This window comes from Rosa rugosa, chromosome 7 (genome assembly GCF_958449725.1).
Source record: "Rosa rugosa chromosome 7, drRosRugo1.1, whole genome shotgun sequence".
In the NCBI taxonomy this organism is placed as follows: Eukaryota; Viridiplantae; Streptophyta; class Magnoliopsida; order Rosales; family Rosaceae; genus Rosa; species Rosa rugosa.
In genome coordinates, this window is record NC_084826.1 from 35,596,536 (window position 1) to 35,613,455 (window position 16,920).

Consider the following 16,920-nt stretch of genomic DNA (forward strand, 5'->3'; position numbering starts at 1 on the left):
GAAGAAATCGGAGGGAGAAGAAATCAGGCCGAAGAGGAGAAAGGATCGGGGGAGAAGAGAGAGAAAAACCGGTAGGTTTCCAAAAATGGAAACTTACCACAGTAACTTGGCTATTTATAGAAACTTACCATATGAACAGTAACTTTAGTATTTCGCTTATAACTTTCGCATACGAACTCCAATTTCTACGTACCACATATCTACGCACTCAGTTTAACGTCCTCTACAACTTTCATGAAGAACATTTTCTCAAATTTTGACCCGAACAAAAAGTCAACTTTAAGGGCCACTAAAAGTGCTGAAATGACAATAAAAATGAAAGTAAAGGTCGTTTACCGTCCAAATGACTAGTAAACGGGTAAATTCAGGTTTGGGACGTTACAGAGATGCTTGCAAAGACATACATCAACACTTCCATGACCTCACAGAAAGTAAATTAGTAAACATCATTTGGTAGTCTGTACATTAACTAGATGACTTCAACAACAACAACAAAAATGAAATGTTCTCTAAAGCAGGGTGTTGCAATAAATAGTCTAATTAAATAGTATCTCAGCAAATGATTCTGGAAAAGACTTAACAGTCAGTAACAACTTGCACTCCTAATTTAGCTGTTCTCTTTTTCTCTTTCTTTTCGTATCTTTAGTGTACCTCTCAACTGTCCCCATATCTTTAGTGTACCTCAACATTTAAAGTCACAAATTACATTATAGAGAATTTACAAATTAAACTGGATAACAATTCAATAACTAAACATACTCACCACACTCACTACACAGCGGAAGACTAAAGCCAAAGTACCCTTCCACGTCCAAGCTACGATAGCAACAAAGCCTCAGTTTCGATGACAGTTACTCATTACTCTAAACTGCACAATAACCCCTACACCATGGAATAGTGCACCGGGTTGAAACAACAAACCCGGTAAGAAGCTCGTGTGAGTAAACCTAAATAACCACAAAACACCTTTCTGACTCAAGGACAACAAATCAACACAATGATTAATTCCAACATCAAAATCCTTTTCTTTTTAAGGAACACACATGTCACCACCGTGTGTGAGCCCCCGAAAATTTTGTTCAATTTTTTAAGGTAATTTTTCTCCAGTAAGATTTTCGCAAGGTGATTTAACTGCAGAAATCGATTTCAGGGATTGTTTTAGTGTCGAGACCACCTATTGGGCCCTATGATTTAAGTTTGGGCCGAGATTCTTTCATTTCGGCCTAGAAGGTTACAGAAGTTTAGTGAGGCGACCGTTTGTTGAAGTTTCAAAGACGATAAATGGAGTTGTAACAAAGTTTTGGATTTTGGGTTTTTTCGAGATCGAGTTTGGGCCTAGGACGAAGTTGATAATTAACTTAGGAAGTTTCTGACGAAAAACGAATAAAAGAAAAGTTTCGAGCCCAAAGTCCAGAAGTAATCAACTATGAGAATTGGGTAATTTGTTGCAAGGGCAAAACAGACATTTCACATGGGTTAGGTTAAAATGGGTTAGGAGAAACCCTAACACCCCAAAACATTTTCTCCCTCACTCTCGGCCGCATCTCTCTCTCCCCCCCCCCCCGACCTCTCTCTTTCTCGTCCTTCCAGTAATAGTGCCGGAAAACCCCATCTCTGGCCACCACCTCACAAAACCGCCATCACCAATCGATCCAGCACCCAAATCGGTCCCAAGCCCGAGCATTTCCGTCGACATGCACCTCCCACAGCCACCGTACACGACCACTGCCCGTCCTCGTTCGTCGATTTTCGACCATCACCTCGCCACATCGACACCACCGTCAGTGGCGAAGGGAGGAATATATATGTATGGGGGCCAAAAAATTGAACCAAACACCAATTAAAAGACCATTGATGAACCAAAATACATCCCCTGTAGAACATGAATACATGATACCGATGATAGAACATCAAGTCATCAATTCACATTGTTCTCAATAAGTCTATAGGAAATACACAAGAACAGAGCCACAGAGGAGAAGAAAAACAGTAAAAAAGAAACAAACAAATTAATCAACCTGAGTGCTGGCTTTGGTAGTTGAGTTAGATCAACAAAGAGATATTGATATCTGGGATTTGAGAAATGAAATCATCGCAGCAAGCCAGCAACTAGGAAGCCAACAATATCAGTTTATTGACTTTGAGTGTAGAGTGCTGGCTTTGGTAGTTGAGTTTGAATATATATGCTGAATGGGGTTGCACAAGAAGCTTCATGCTCCACTTTTTCTTGTTTTTTCCGTTGGTTTGTGGGAGTTGTGTGTTGGGCCTACTGATATGTTTAGACGGTTTGGACTATCATATTTGTGGGCTTTGAATTATGCCATTGTGGGAACTGGGCTTTGAATTATGCCATTGTGGGAACACCGAACACAATATATATACATATATCATATATGTTGTTTATATCTGGCCACTTGATGGGGGCAAATTGTATCCTTGTGAGCCATGTGTCATAATCTCAATAGGGGTAGTGACCCCCACTCGTCCGGAACTGCCTCCGCCCCTGACCACCGTCAGAATTAGAAAGCCCTAGAGAGAGAAACCTGAACCATAGCCTTCAATCCCGACGTCAAACAACGCCGTACAAGCATCGCCGGAGGTCTCCGCTCTGCATGCCTTCATTCTCTGATCTCCAGCTCGAATCGAGCTTCAACACCTCCATAAACGAAGTTGGAGCTATACTGTCTTTCAAAACCCCAAACTCCCAACCTCAAGCTCGGCCAGAACCACCACATGCGCCTCACGCGCCGCCGCTGGAGCGTGAGCTGACCTAGCGCCGCGTGCATCACCGCCGGACTTCCAGACCTTCTTAACTAGGTAATTTAGTCACCTCTCTTTGGATACAGCCTTCGGGTTGTTACAGATCAAAAGTCCTAATTTACTGCTCTTTGATATTGAAAATGAGGTTTTGTGGAGTCTGCGATTTTGGGATTTTTGGAGAGGAGAAGCTCCTAAGAGGCTGAGATAGTTTTGATTGAAATCGGGAGAAAGGTAAGGATTATGTGCAAATTCTCTGTGAAATAAGACATTGGTTGAAGGTTGATTTTGATCCTATTTTGCGTACTAGGGAATCTGGAGGATTAATGGTGGTAGAGTGCAGCTTCGACAACTCGGTTACTAATTTGGAAAAGAAGAATGGCAAGGGTCTGGGTGTTTGGATCTGTTTTGTCGTGTGTTGTTCATACTTAGTGGAACTTTGGTTTTCTGGATAATTTGAAAAGATATTGATATGTGTTAGAAACTTGCCTTGGTAGTGAACAAACATGAAAATGGTTGAATGCTTGAATGTATAGAGAGAATTGGGTTGTCAAATAAATTGGTTTGTCTATTGCTAACTCTGGGAAAATATTGTTTTGCAAGAATGGACAAAGAGAGACCAATTTTATGATTTTTGAGAGGTTAACTAAAATTGTGTATGATGTTAAAGGAAGTGAGTAATTACCGATGTTGGAAGGGAGTTGATAATGAGAATGTGGATCTTAATCGAGTAGGTTAAATTAAATTTATGATTAAAGTTATGAAACAATTACAAGTGAAGTACCTTAAAGCTATCATATCGCAAAATTGTAATCCATCGGGAATGGTAATTGTGATTTGTTTTCTTAAAGTAAAAATGCTAAACAAATGAAGGTGAAAGTGCCAAGTAATCGCCATATCCCGAATGATCCAAATGATCGACGTAGCATTTGAATTATTTGGGAATGGATAATAGGTTTTATCTATTAAAGGAAGATCTATACAAACATAAGTTCTAGATCACTGTTCGATTAAAGAATAAATCGATGGGCTTTAAGGGAATTAAGTGAATGCTTTAGGTGCTCGGTTAATTAAGTTAATGACGTCAAGTTACTCATTGGTTAATTTTATAAGACTCGTGCGTGTGCATTTGGAACTGGACGAAGTATTGAAAGTCGAGAACGAATCTAATTGTGGACGAGCACTCCATATCCAGGTAGGGTGAGCTATCCCTTCCTTGTTAGAGGCTTTTCTATACGTGGAATGCGCTAGTATAATAATATGTTGCCTGCAAGTACGTTTTTGGTTGTTCATTAGTCGATGCCTCGTGATATTTGTGTTTTCATAACTAATAATTGCTGATTGCGAAAATCGAGGCTAGACTTGCATGTTGAGATACTGTACCCTATTGTATGTTTGTATTTGTGACTTGAAAGTGAATGGGACCTAGACGCGTTGATTCCTAGGCATCCCATGGTGTTGATAACCGTGAACCTCCAGAGGGGGCTATGCTCCTATGTGCATTGAGGGAAGGTAAGTACCGACGGTGAACCAGTCATAGGACACCAGGGCCAGGAAATTGACACTTTCGCTACTTGTAGTCACAAGCACTACAGAGTAGTAGGCCGGTTCTCGAAGGATGACGAACTGAGCCGGTCACCGATTGTTTTAGAGTAGCCGGCAGGTAAGCATCTCGGAGCTCCAAGTTGTGTGAAGCATGCTGCATATGTTTTATAAAAGAGAATAAATGTTTGCGGTTGCCTCTCTTTAAAGTATTTTTGATACACGTGCACAATATTATGTAGTAAATATTTTCAAACCTAGCATGGTAGGGTCGGCCCTTACTGGCCATGCGAGGACGAAAGCTCACCCCTACAACAGTGTGCAGGTTTCGAGCATGTGGTCAGGGAGCGTGTTGGGGAGGCACTTGGTCAGGCTTAGCGTATTTTTCTTTGACTTTATTAAATTAAGGTCTTAGTCCTTTACTGGATTTTGAAGTCACTTATTTATTTACTTTCTTACATATTTATTTATTTGTTTTATACTCGCTCGTTTACAAAATTTCAGGAGACCCGTAACCCTGGGGCGCGTCTCTCATACTTGAAGTTACTTAGTGAATGGTTTTCCAAAGCTGGGCTCCGATTGTAAGCCCAAAGCTTATAGCCCATCTCAAATTCCGCTTTTGAAAATATGTTGCCCGGTTGCTAGAATGATTTGCCCAAAGAAAATGCTTTGCAAACTAAAAAACTAAACCCAAAAGGCCTTACTGTTTCGGGTAGATGAGTCATCGGGATGTCATTCGTGACATGTCGGTTTCTCATTGGATCGGGATCGTGGCGCTGTGGGACCCCTCTCTCGGGTCACCACACCGTGACAAAACAATCATTTGAAATCTCAACAACAATCCAAGAAATCACTTTTCTTTCCTCTCGACAGGAAGCATTTATCACCAAAATGACATGATAAAACATTCCTCAACTCAATACAAGTCTCAACCACAACTGCACTTACAAATTAAACGAAATAAAATTCAGTAATCGCTGCATAGAAAATTAGTTCAGGAGATCACCAAAAGCACACAATCCAAAATAGAAATCATAATAATCCCTCCATAGAAATCATAGTAATCCCTACATATAATTTAGTTCAGGAGATTACATTAAAACCAAACAATTCAGACAAAACAAGAATCAATAAGACAAACAAACAACTCAGGCTAAAGCCAGAAAATCACCCTTTCAACTTACGGAAAACAACTCACACTTTGATTCATTTCAAAACTCAACTGAGGACCACAACTCACAATTAAATATGAAACTCATGTCCCTCTTGGAGAACAAAAGAAAGAAACACTCGAAACTCTCTTTTAAAAACATGTACTCATGAGTGCCATAACACAAAGTTATCCCCCAAGCAGTACATTGCAGACAGACCAGAGCTCTAACTGAATCAAAACCAATCACCCGGCCAAAGGCTTGGTATCCCGATATTCCTGCACTGCGGTTATCACTGAAACCTTCGGACCTCAGGCCTTTCGACCCTGAGAACAAAACATTTAAAAAAAATCTCACTCGACCCAAAAATGTTCCACCAATCTCTATAAAAGATTCTCTCGAGACGAAGACCAAAACATTTAAAGAGGTCACACAAGAGCCAAAATGTTACACCACAACTCAAGTACTCTTTCAAAACAATATAAATCAACATTCTCAATATATATTGTTTTCCCATAAAGAGTAAAACCACACAACACTATCATGAATAAAATCAAAAATATTGTATTCCCACAATACTACACCATAGCGAAATTGTACTCTTTACAATAACCGGTTTTACAATCTAAAACCAAATAAAAACAATATAATTTACTGCAACCAAAATATTGTTTTCAAAGCTCAATTCTAATCTCACAACAATATAGAAATCAATTTAATAGTATTGTTTTCAAACCTTAATACCCAACATGAATTGACATATATAACTCTAATATATAGTAGGTCAATAAACAATCATTAACATCCAAAACTCATTTATTTCCTTTGAACATCAATTCCAACAATAACATGATCGATATCACAAAACATACTAATTCTACCTCACTACACAACTGCACCAATATATATATATATACACACACGTAGTCATCCGCTCAGGAATGCTACTAATACCAACTATAGTTCACAAATACAAAACCCATGAAAAATCATTTTTATAATTGAAATCTCATTTTACTTACCTATGAACCATAAACGATTAAGTTCATATGATTTAAAAAAAATATTTATTTCTGAAAACGATTTCACAGTTTATCAGACAATTCTATATAATAAATTAACTCCGTTCATAAATGAACCTCGTGAGATTTACTCAACTCTAAATCCCCCTACGTCTTCTCTTACAGCTGAGATAAAGTACAGAACACTCTCCGTCAATCACCTAAGTAAAAATGGATTTCAACTTAGTACACGAATCACAAAGCAATTAAAGTTCGGATCCCTCAGTTGAACTAAAACCCTGAAAGTAAACCCTATCGAGGCAGAAGTTCATCCGAGATCACCCAAAATCTCCGAAATACTTTTACGATCGGTAAGACAAAACTACAAGTCGATAGAACGGCAGGATCCTCATGGATCGAAAACCGAGATATTTGAAACCGGTAAAAAACCCTAGATGCTCATACGATCTCCAAATACTACAAACCATATATCAAAATACTCGAATTGACGAGTACATGATAAAAGAAGCAAGAAATTGCCCCAGACATGGCCAGACGCGCCGCCACAAACGGGCTGCATGTGCACCGCACGAGCTGCCGGGCCAAACTCAAAACTAGCAAGATCCAAACGTCCAAAATGGAGTTTATACAACGAGGATCAACTTTAATAACTGGGACTTGAGCCAACTCGGCCTAGATCGCCGCCGCAAACCGAGAATCTCTTTTCACCTTAAGTTGCAGCTCTACATTGAGAATCGATCAAAACCACCACCAAGGATAGAAAGAGGAGGCTTCCACGAGAAAAAGATGACCGGTTTCACGTCCAGCTGTTGCCAGAATTGGAAGATATGGCCGGGTCCGTCGCCCGTTAAACCTTACGGCTTCGATCCGCCGTGCTCAGGATAAATCACTGCAATCCACCACCGTAAGGAGGACCAGAATGAGGAGGCGAACAAGTCTGTGCCGGTGTCGCCTCTTGAAGTTGTCGGAGATTGGAGAAAAAGCCGGGTTGGAAAACCAGGTTCCGGTCGGATAGGCTGGAAGCTAGAGAGAGTTTGTGTTTCTGGGAATTTCTGGAAACTGGACAAAAATGGAAATTCTCGTTTTTTGTGAACTATTTCCGGAAACTTGCTATTTATACTAAAAATTTCTGAAAATGGAAATAACTTCCGCTGACCATAACTTTCTCATGCGAACTCCGATTTCTGCGTTCCACATATTTACGAACTCGTATCAACGCGATCTACAACTTTCGTGAAGGAAGTTTTTAGAGAAACTCAACGAATAAAAACTCAATCCTTTGACCCCTCAAAAATAAAACGTTTCGGGTAATTATTCGTCCGAACACTTTTACTCACCCTCGGACCACGAAATCGTACTAACAAACACTTTATTAATTCTAGAAAATTCCAAGAAATTAATAACGAATTTCCGGGGTATTACATTCTACCCTCCTTAACAAAATTGCGTCCCGAAATTTAAACTCACTACCCAACATTCTGGTACGGCTAAACACATCCTCAAATCCAGTCATTGTTCCTCGGCATGTAGTACTCTCGTCATGAAGCCTCCACAAGATATTGAGCAAGTCAATTTCCCTCGAGCCAAGTTGCTATGTAGTCTCGTCTGGAATACAAGTCGAACATCAACAATGGTTGCATCAACACCCCTTCCAACTGTACCACGATCAAACACATTGGATCCACTATAGTACGTCTTCATCTTCATCATAGGGACATCAATATGTTCCACACAACAGGAACACTAGAAGATAAGGCAAACCTAATTGCCGAATGTCCACCCTTCACCAAAAACACAACAGTCCAGAATCCTGTCCTCACAACAGTATCTTTTCCAAACGTCAATAATGTAACACTAGTATTTCGAGAATGACAATGACACCAGCATTTCAACTCAATCATCAACACACTGCTCCTTCACAATTAACCTATCATAAGGTCACATCGAGCTTTCGATACACTAAACCACATAGAAAACTCTATCATAATAGCAATGAATCATGCATCACTACATAACAAGTGTCCTACCATCTCAGAACACAATCAAGATAAGGTCTAGCCTCGACTAACCCACACATAAATCCTCATATGGCAGTGCACACACACAATCAAAGTGGTAGAGAATCTCCACTGCCACAACCATGAAGGGAGCATCACGCAACCTACCACTCACAACAACACTATACAACAAGTCACACGCAAGCGTCTAACTACAAACATTAAGCAAAGATCCAACACCACACAATCATACAGATGCATCACCAAAACAAATCATTCTCAAAAACACACCAAGAAGTCAAGCCACACAGAGATCTAGCTAGAATTGTCTGATCCAAACCAAAGATAAAACAAATGTACAAAAATACAATGCTTCACTAAAAACAAGGAACTAAAAACTGCTATGCACTTCCCAGTCCGAAACATCTCATGGCACTCCCTGCCCAACAGGTGCAATCAAATAGATTCAATTGGCCACACCAGTTGAAGCCTGCTAATGAATCCTCTGCCTTTTCCAGGACCCACCCTGAGTACCTAAAGCACTACTACTCTCCGCTACTGCCTTTCCCACTTTCCTAAAGAATCTCCCACAGTTGTCATCTCCTTTCAAGATGCCTGGAGTTCCTGCTCAAATGCCAAAGAACTAGCAAGGATCAGTGCCACAAAGGCAACTGAAAAGGAACCACTCTCTCTCTCTGATCACCAGACTCAGTCCCCGTTGGAACTTTAGAGCTAAGGATACTGGATCCATCGGCCTAACAAACCGATACAACTGTGAGAACTGCACCTCATAGTCTCTGACACTCATAATCCCCTGAACTAAAGTAATGAAGTCAATCCCCAACCTCTCCCTCACTGGAACAGGAAGGTACATGTCCCAGATGAGTTCCATAAAACCCTCCCATGGTCGATACATTCCTAGTCACTATGCCAAAAAGGCCTTCAGACGTCACACTTCAGACGACATAAGTATTGTTTTATGTCGTCTGAGTTTTTCAAACGACATAATTTTTTTTCTGTTGTCTGAATATAGACTAAAACCATACTGGTTTAATTTGGAAAAATGGTGAGCATTCAGACAACACATTTTTCAGACAACACATTTTTGGAGGGATATCCAAAAATTGATTAAGTACTTTTCCCTCTCAAATAGCCAAGCCCTAGTTGACTGAAAAATATTGCAACATTTAAATGTTGTTTAAGTGTGAAGCTTGTTTTAAAAATTTTCAAGTTATTTTGACTTGTGTTTTTTGATATAGAGATAGACCTTGACGCCTAATTAAAGTCATTTTCTCTCGTCCTTCAACTCTCTCAGCTCGACCTAGTTAGAACCTGCGAAAACGAAAAACTCAAACACCAGCCTCTCTCCTTCTCTCTCAACTCTCTCAGATCTCGATTCTCACTGTCTCCTTCATCTTCGCACTCTCTGATTCTTCTTTTTTGTCTCTCCTTCTTCTTCTTAGTCTCTACTTCATCTTTTACATCTGGATTAATGGAGCTCTCTAGCAACAAATAGAGCTATTTTCGATTCGGATATTGGTAAGCAATTTAGGGTTTCAATTGTTTTTTAGTTTAGTTTTTCGACTGGGTTCAATCTTCGATAGATTTTAGGGTTTTATCTGCAGATTTTGGGTTTGCTTATTATCCAAAATTTCAATTTTGGGGTTTGATTTCGATTAGGTTTTTCTTCTATTTGGGGATGGGGTGATTGAAATTGATATAGCTATATTGGGGTTTTGTCTTCGATTTAGTGCTGTGGTTTTCCTTCGATATTCGTCGTAATCAAATTATCCGTTGTATTATAAAGTACTTCTATTTACTGATTGCAGTGGTATTTTCCTAATTTATCTGTTATTCGTGGTTTGTCATAATCAAATTAACACAAGAAATTTACAAAAGATTTAGCTAGACAAAGTTAGCATTCGGGATTGTGTACATTCCTAAATCTTGATCCGTGGAACTTGTTTAGCCAATCTTTACTGTAATTGAAAACAGCATATGAAAAATGTAAATTAGTAAAACTAACTATAGGGAATGTACATGTCCTTAATGCTACCTATTTCTGACTTACCGGAAAGTTCGTTCTGCCCGTAATAGTCATTAGCATTCCCCAATGGTTATCAGTGGCCGATTTTTGACAAGAACATCTGGCACACTTGCGATCTTCAATTTTCTCATCTTGTAAACTTCACAAAGAAGCATTTTTAATTCCCTCGTTGTTTTAAACATCAGAATTAGAATTGAAAATCGAAAATAATATTGATCTAGCTATAACAGATACAATGTCCCTCAACCAATAAAAAAAATGCAGATACAACCCTGTAACAGGTTTAAAATAAAGGATGTTAACCATGTTACATTATTGAATAATCCACCAGAAGCCTTTTTGGCTAATCCATAAATTTTCTCCTCCATCGTAGAACATACTTAACAAATCAGAAGAACACAGATTTTATGTCCTGCATCTCCATCTTTCAAATTATTTTTATTGTCTCCTGCAGTAAGTCCAGCAAATTGTGAGCTTTTGGCTATGTACTCTTTTTTGGGTAGGGTGCATCTCTATATGTTGTTCATCATGACAGAAATGTACATTTTCAGATAGTATGCATGTGACATTGCAGGTACAAAGAAAAGTTGGTGCTAGGCCATTTTATGATACCAAAGCAAAACAGTACTGTAATGTCTTAATTTCCTCTTCATTGTAAGTAGTTTGGTATGAGGTTTCTAATGATATGCAAAGTAGAGTCATAGTTGCTCTGTAATCCTCCACTTTGTTAAGTGAAATATACTGAAAACACAATCTATGTTATCTCAACTTGAATTGCTTTTGTTATTGGAGTTTGTATGCATGAAGTTTTTAAGCCCGAGGGGGTTAGTGTTGGCAGCAACTACTATGATTCAGGTCTGTAATTCTTTGCCAGGATCTTTATAGTAATGGAATTAACTCTACTATTGGATGTCCTGTGTCCATGAAAGTACCATTTAGTGCTTTAAGGATGAAAAACTTATTTAGGTTGCTGTTAGTAATTAAATATTTTGGTTGCAGATCAAGTATTATTGACTCCCGATCCCACTTATTGAGGCCTTGAGGGGATTCCAAATAATTAGGTATGAATATATGTTTAAAATCTAACTGGTATCAAGGGCATATCAGATCATTAGGTACCTGCGAATATATGACTATATCTTAAGCGTGACCTTTGTGTTTTCTATCGGCTATATGTTTTCGTTGTCTAGAGTTTCTTTTGATGATTGTTATTTATATGCTTTTGGTCTTATACAAATATATATAAATGAAGTCAGTGTTGCAGAACAATAATATATATAAATGAAGTCAGTATCTGCACAACAATAATATATGGGCTAATTACTGTTTAGTACCCTGTGCTTTTGGTCCAACATCAATTCAGTCCCCCGACTTCCAATTTAATCAAAAACACCCCCACACTATTATTTCTCCATCCAATAGGTCCATTCGCCAAAAATCACTCAATTTCAGCTGTTTTGGTGCTGACATGGCGATCCAACTCAGCCCAGGTGGGGCCCACATCAAGGCGAATTGACCAAACTGACCCTGGCTCTATCACAGCTCCAAGTTCTATTAAGCAGCCCATTTTCCCGCCAAAGAAGACCTAAATACAGCCCAATTTCCCGCCAAAGAAGACCTAAATACTTGTAAAGTTGTATCCTCCCGCCCAAAATAATGTATTTGCAGAATGGCTTATCAAAGTAATAACATTTGACCTGTAAATGTTCAAAGTAACAACATGTACTTCATTTGATCAACATGCTATTGACTTGAAGCAACATGCTATTGACTTCAAAGTAACAACATGTACATTTTTAACCAACATGCTATTGACTTGAAGCACCAATTCTACATTTGATCTTATAACAACATCAAACTTTCTCTAAATCCAAGAAAATAAGCAGCCCAAATGTTTAAAACATCTCAAATTAATGTTTGCATTTCAAATAGCTCTAATCATCCTCCCAAGAAATTAGAGCTAGCAACCTAGGTAGCATACACCAAGGTTGCACAAAAAATGTTAGGGCTTGCTTATCATTCCCCAAACTTCCTCCTACTTTCCCCCTTGCTTGGAATTCTGCCTAATCCTTTGAGATGATCTAGAAGGTGTTGGAGTTTGGCCTTTTGATGCTTTACTTGATGTCAGAGGCCTCGTGGTTGTTGAGGTAGATGTGGCAGCAGCAGCAGCAGCAGCTTTGGTGGACTTGGATTTTGTGGCGGCAGCAGCAGCTTTGGTAGAGTCAGCAGCAGCTTTGGTAGAGTTAGCAGGGGCAGCAGCCGCAGCTTTTCTAGATGCCTTCAATGCAGCCATCTTCTTCTACACTCACAAAAAAATCAGAAACAAGGAATTGCGTAGGCAACACATACATATCAAAAGCAAAGCATCACTAGCCGAATCATAGACCTATTCATCAACAAATCCATACAAAGTTAATCGGGGCCAAAATCCATGTTTCATACCCTTTGATATTCTACCACTTTTAGATGGTTTTGCCTCAAGTCATTCTTACTCAATGGTGGCTTTCTTCCAGGTTTAGGCTGCAAAAAAATTATGGGATCAACCTTAAAACAGAAACATAAACAAGCTGCACAGAAACATAAACAAGCTGCCCCATAAACAAAATAATTTGAAAAAGTACACTAAACATATGCAGAAAAAAAAAATCAAAAATTACCTGGGCTTTTTGAGATGAACTTCCTTCTCCATTGTTGAGTTTCCTTTTCTTGTTCACATTTGCAGCTTGCTTATCTTTTGGTGGAAGATGTCGGTGACATGTCTTCACGTTGTGGCCAATTCTTTGACAATTGCTACACTTCAACGACCGCTGAACTCTTCCAAGCTTTGTTCCCTGTGCAGCCAACTTCTCCGATAAATCTCTAATCCTCTTTGTTCGTGGCCTTCCGGGCTGTCTAGAATACTGTGGAGGCAGAATTGGTGGTTCTTCACTCCTAGTCCACATCTCCATTCCGTTTACCGGCTTGATCAAATTGCTGTAAATGTTAAGGTACGTCTTTTTTAAGTAGCAATCTGCAACAAAGTTTTCCGGATCTGCCCTGTTGTGGTATATTGCTGAGACTGCGTGCTTGCATGGAACACCACTTAAGTCCCACATTCGGCATGTGCAGGTCCTTGCCGTAAGGTTGACCACATTCTTTGTTCCTTCAAAAGTCTCCACCTCCACTTGGTCACCACCATTCCCGATAGAAATGCAATCTGAAGCAGCCTTCATTTTGTTCTTTTCTAGTACCTTTCTAGGCTTGGGGCACAGATTTCCCACCATTGCTTGCATCTTATCCTTTCTGATTTGGTTTCTCTTCATTAGCTTCACTCTCATTTCCTCGAACATACTCACTGGTGGTTTTGCTCTAGCATCAAAAATGAACGAGTTGAAGCTTTCACATAAGTTGTTGATCATAATGTCACACTTCGACCAAGTCTCGAAGTGTGCTCTACACCAATGCTGTGGAGGCCTATCCTTATCTACAAAACAAGCAGCAGCAGCCATTAGTCTTGATATGGGTCAACTTAGCAAAAAAAAAAACAAAAACAAAAAAATCAGCAACTTTGTAAACTCGAAAACTTACGTGCCATCCATTTGTGCGCTTCATTATCCAAAGCCTTCATCTCCTCCATTTCCTTTGCAAAGTAAGGAAGTGTAGTTGACTTTGCACATTTCCACATTTGATCCTTTAGTACCTTTCCCGGAAACAGCTTCGTAAAATTTGTCCACATATGGCGCGCACAAAATCTAATCTTGGCCAATGGAACTACTTCTTCAAAGGCAGGGATTAAACCCTTTTGCTTATCGCTGATGAAAGTCCAACCTGCTCCATCCTCAAGTATACTCAGGTCTTTGCACAGAAGCTCTAGGAACCATCTCCACGAGTCTTTGCTTTCCATCTCCACCATTGCGTAGGCAGTCACCCATGAAGTGTTGTTGGCATCAATGCCAACAGCTGTCAAGAGCTGACCCCCATATGCAGACCTCAAATGGCAACCGTCTAGCCCAATCACAGACCTACATCCCGCTTTAAATCCATTTTTTAGAGCTCCAAGACAGATATACATCCTCTTGAAGATTGGAAGGCTCTCTCCCTTGCTGAAATCACATTTTATGTCAACGGTTGTAGAAGGGTCCACCCTTTTCAGCTCATTCGCATAATCTCGAAGTCTGGCATATTGCTCCATGATGGTTCCCTCCAACACCAAAAGGGCTGCTTTCTTTACTCGATAAGCCATCTGATTGGAGACCCTTACTCTAACTTCTGAAGACATAGTTTGAGCCAAGGATTCTGTAACCGAAAAAAAAATAAAAAACCAAAACAAGGATCGGTAACCATTGAAGCAAGCAAAACAAGCAAGAAACCATTTCCAAAACTGAACAAAACAAAACTGGACCATTTAAAACTGAAGCAGTAGCTGGTTAATTACTCTAAAACAAGCAAAAATACAAACATGAAGGCTTAATCACTCTAAAACTGAAGCATTAGGTGGTTAATTACTCTAAAACTGTACAGTTGATACAAACATGAAGGTTTTAATCAGTCTAAAACTGTACAGTTGAAACAAGCTTTTCACATAAGAACCTATGAATGGCCAAAATCATATAACACCTGCACTTGCTGCAACAAACCAAAATTTGTAAAAACCAAAAAAAAAATGGAAACAAGGAATTGGAAGGCACTATAATTTCGAACTTGCAGCAACCAAACTTGTCAAAAAAATTAGAAAACTACACAACAAACAGTAACCAAACAAATTTCCCAAGAGATTGGAATGGATACCTGGCTTCCAACCACTGTTCAGCTTGATCCTTTCCATGAAACGCTTAGTTAAATACTTAGCACTGAGCATGCTGTTATCAAAGACTCTCATGCACTTGTGTTCCGGCTCATAAGTCTTGATCATAAGAGATTCCTCATGTTGCATCCTAGATGCATAGAGCTCAAATGGACAGTCTTGGGACTTGCATATAGTCCTCACCCTTTTCCGGTCATTTTTTATAAAATATACCTCCCAACCATCTCTAATAGCCCTCTCCCTTATAGCCTCTCTCAAAATCGCAGCGCTGCCAAATATCATCCCTTTCTTGAAGACCGGGTCCTTCATATCTGTTTATGGATTAAACTCAGGGAATGGTACTTCCTCTTCACCATCAGAATCCAAAGCAGGCCGCAATCTCTCTTCATCGGACTCGGCTGATCCAAACATATCTTCATGATCTTCAAACTCTTTTCCACTTTCCATCTCCAAAGGCAGAACAGCTTCTTTACTTGGTCCAACCCATTCACCATTGTCATTAACCTCAAACCCTATATCAGCTTCCTCGAACCAATCGTCGTCATCAACACCATACTGATAATATTCATCATCTTCAGCAGCGGGTATGTATTCATCATCCTCATCACTCTCACTGCTATCCACTTCATCTTCTTGTTCAGGATGGAACCCAAATGATTGCATATAATCTAGAATATCTATATCTTCAAGCATCTCTTCATCTAGACCACTTACACCATCAACACTGTTTGCTACAGGACCTACCTCGGGGTACATCTTTCCTTTACCCTTATCTTTTGGATCTGTTTCAGCCACTTTGCTGCCTTGAGTTGGGATGGAGACTTCAGGTTCTCTGATGACTATAGCCAGCTTTGGTTCCTCAATAATCTCCTCAATCACACATGTAGCCTTTTTTCTCGGCTCATCAGGGAGCTCTTCAATCACAACTCCAGTAGATCCGGACTGACTAAACATATCAAAACCAGCTGGATATATATAGATTTCATCTTCACCCGAGCTCTCATCACCTTCATGAATATGATCCAAGTACACAACAACCAATCTCACTTCGGGTACACAACATAGCATAATGCACACATCCGCATCCGAATCTATTTTTGTCAAAGCATCATCTTTTGTTCCTATACTCCACCAATAATCAATCCTAGTACCTGCATAATCTGGGTTCAACCCTTGGACCATGTTATCTAACTCAGTCAACGACATCCTATCCTTGTCAGCATAATCATAGAAGGATATCTTCCCACCAACGTACTTGTTTCCAAGTATGTTACCCCCATGATATATCTTCATTGTGAAGTAATCGGGGCCATATGCATGGAAAAAAAAAAACACAATAGCCTGTCAGTTATTACCCAACAACAGGACACTTATAAAAACACTGCTAAGTGGGCAAACAAGACAAAGAAGGACCACATCCAACAACAACTATATCAAAACCATAACTACAACAATATTAAAACCCTCATTCATTATCCCCAACAACTTTCACATGCACCACCTTACTTTAATCTCCTACTTTAAGGGTCAATCCTTCACAAACAGACAACAAGTCGTACTTTAAAAAGTATTAGTGGTATACAATTGCAGGCTATTGTTCACAATTATTGTGATTCAATAA

General features: G+C 39.5%; 1 protein-coding gene across 1 annotated transcript; it reads right to left on the reverse strand.

The window, feature by feature from the left end:
- Positions 1-12,551: 12,551 nt before the first annotated feature.
- LOC133723229 (uncharacterized) lies at positions 12,552-15,608 on the reverse strand. Its single transcript, XM_062150047.1, has 5 exons — positions 15,284-15,608; positions 14,084-14,791; positions 13,174-13,979; positions 12,959-13,036; positions 12,552-12,815 (listed from the first exon to the last, which is right to left on the reverse strand). Exons 1-5 carry the CDS (start codon positions 15,606-15,608, stop codon positions 12,552-12,554), a joined length of 2,181 nt encoding a protein of 726 aa, XP_062006031.1.
- Between the last annotated feature and the right edge of the window lie 1,312 nt (positions 15,609-16,920).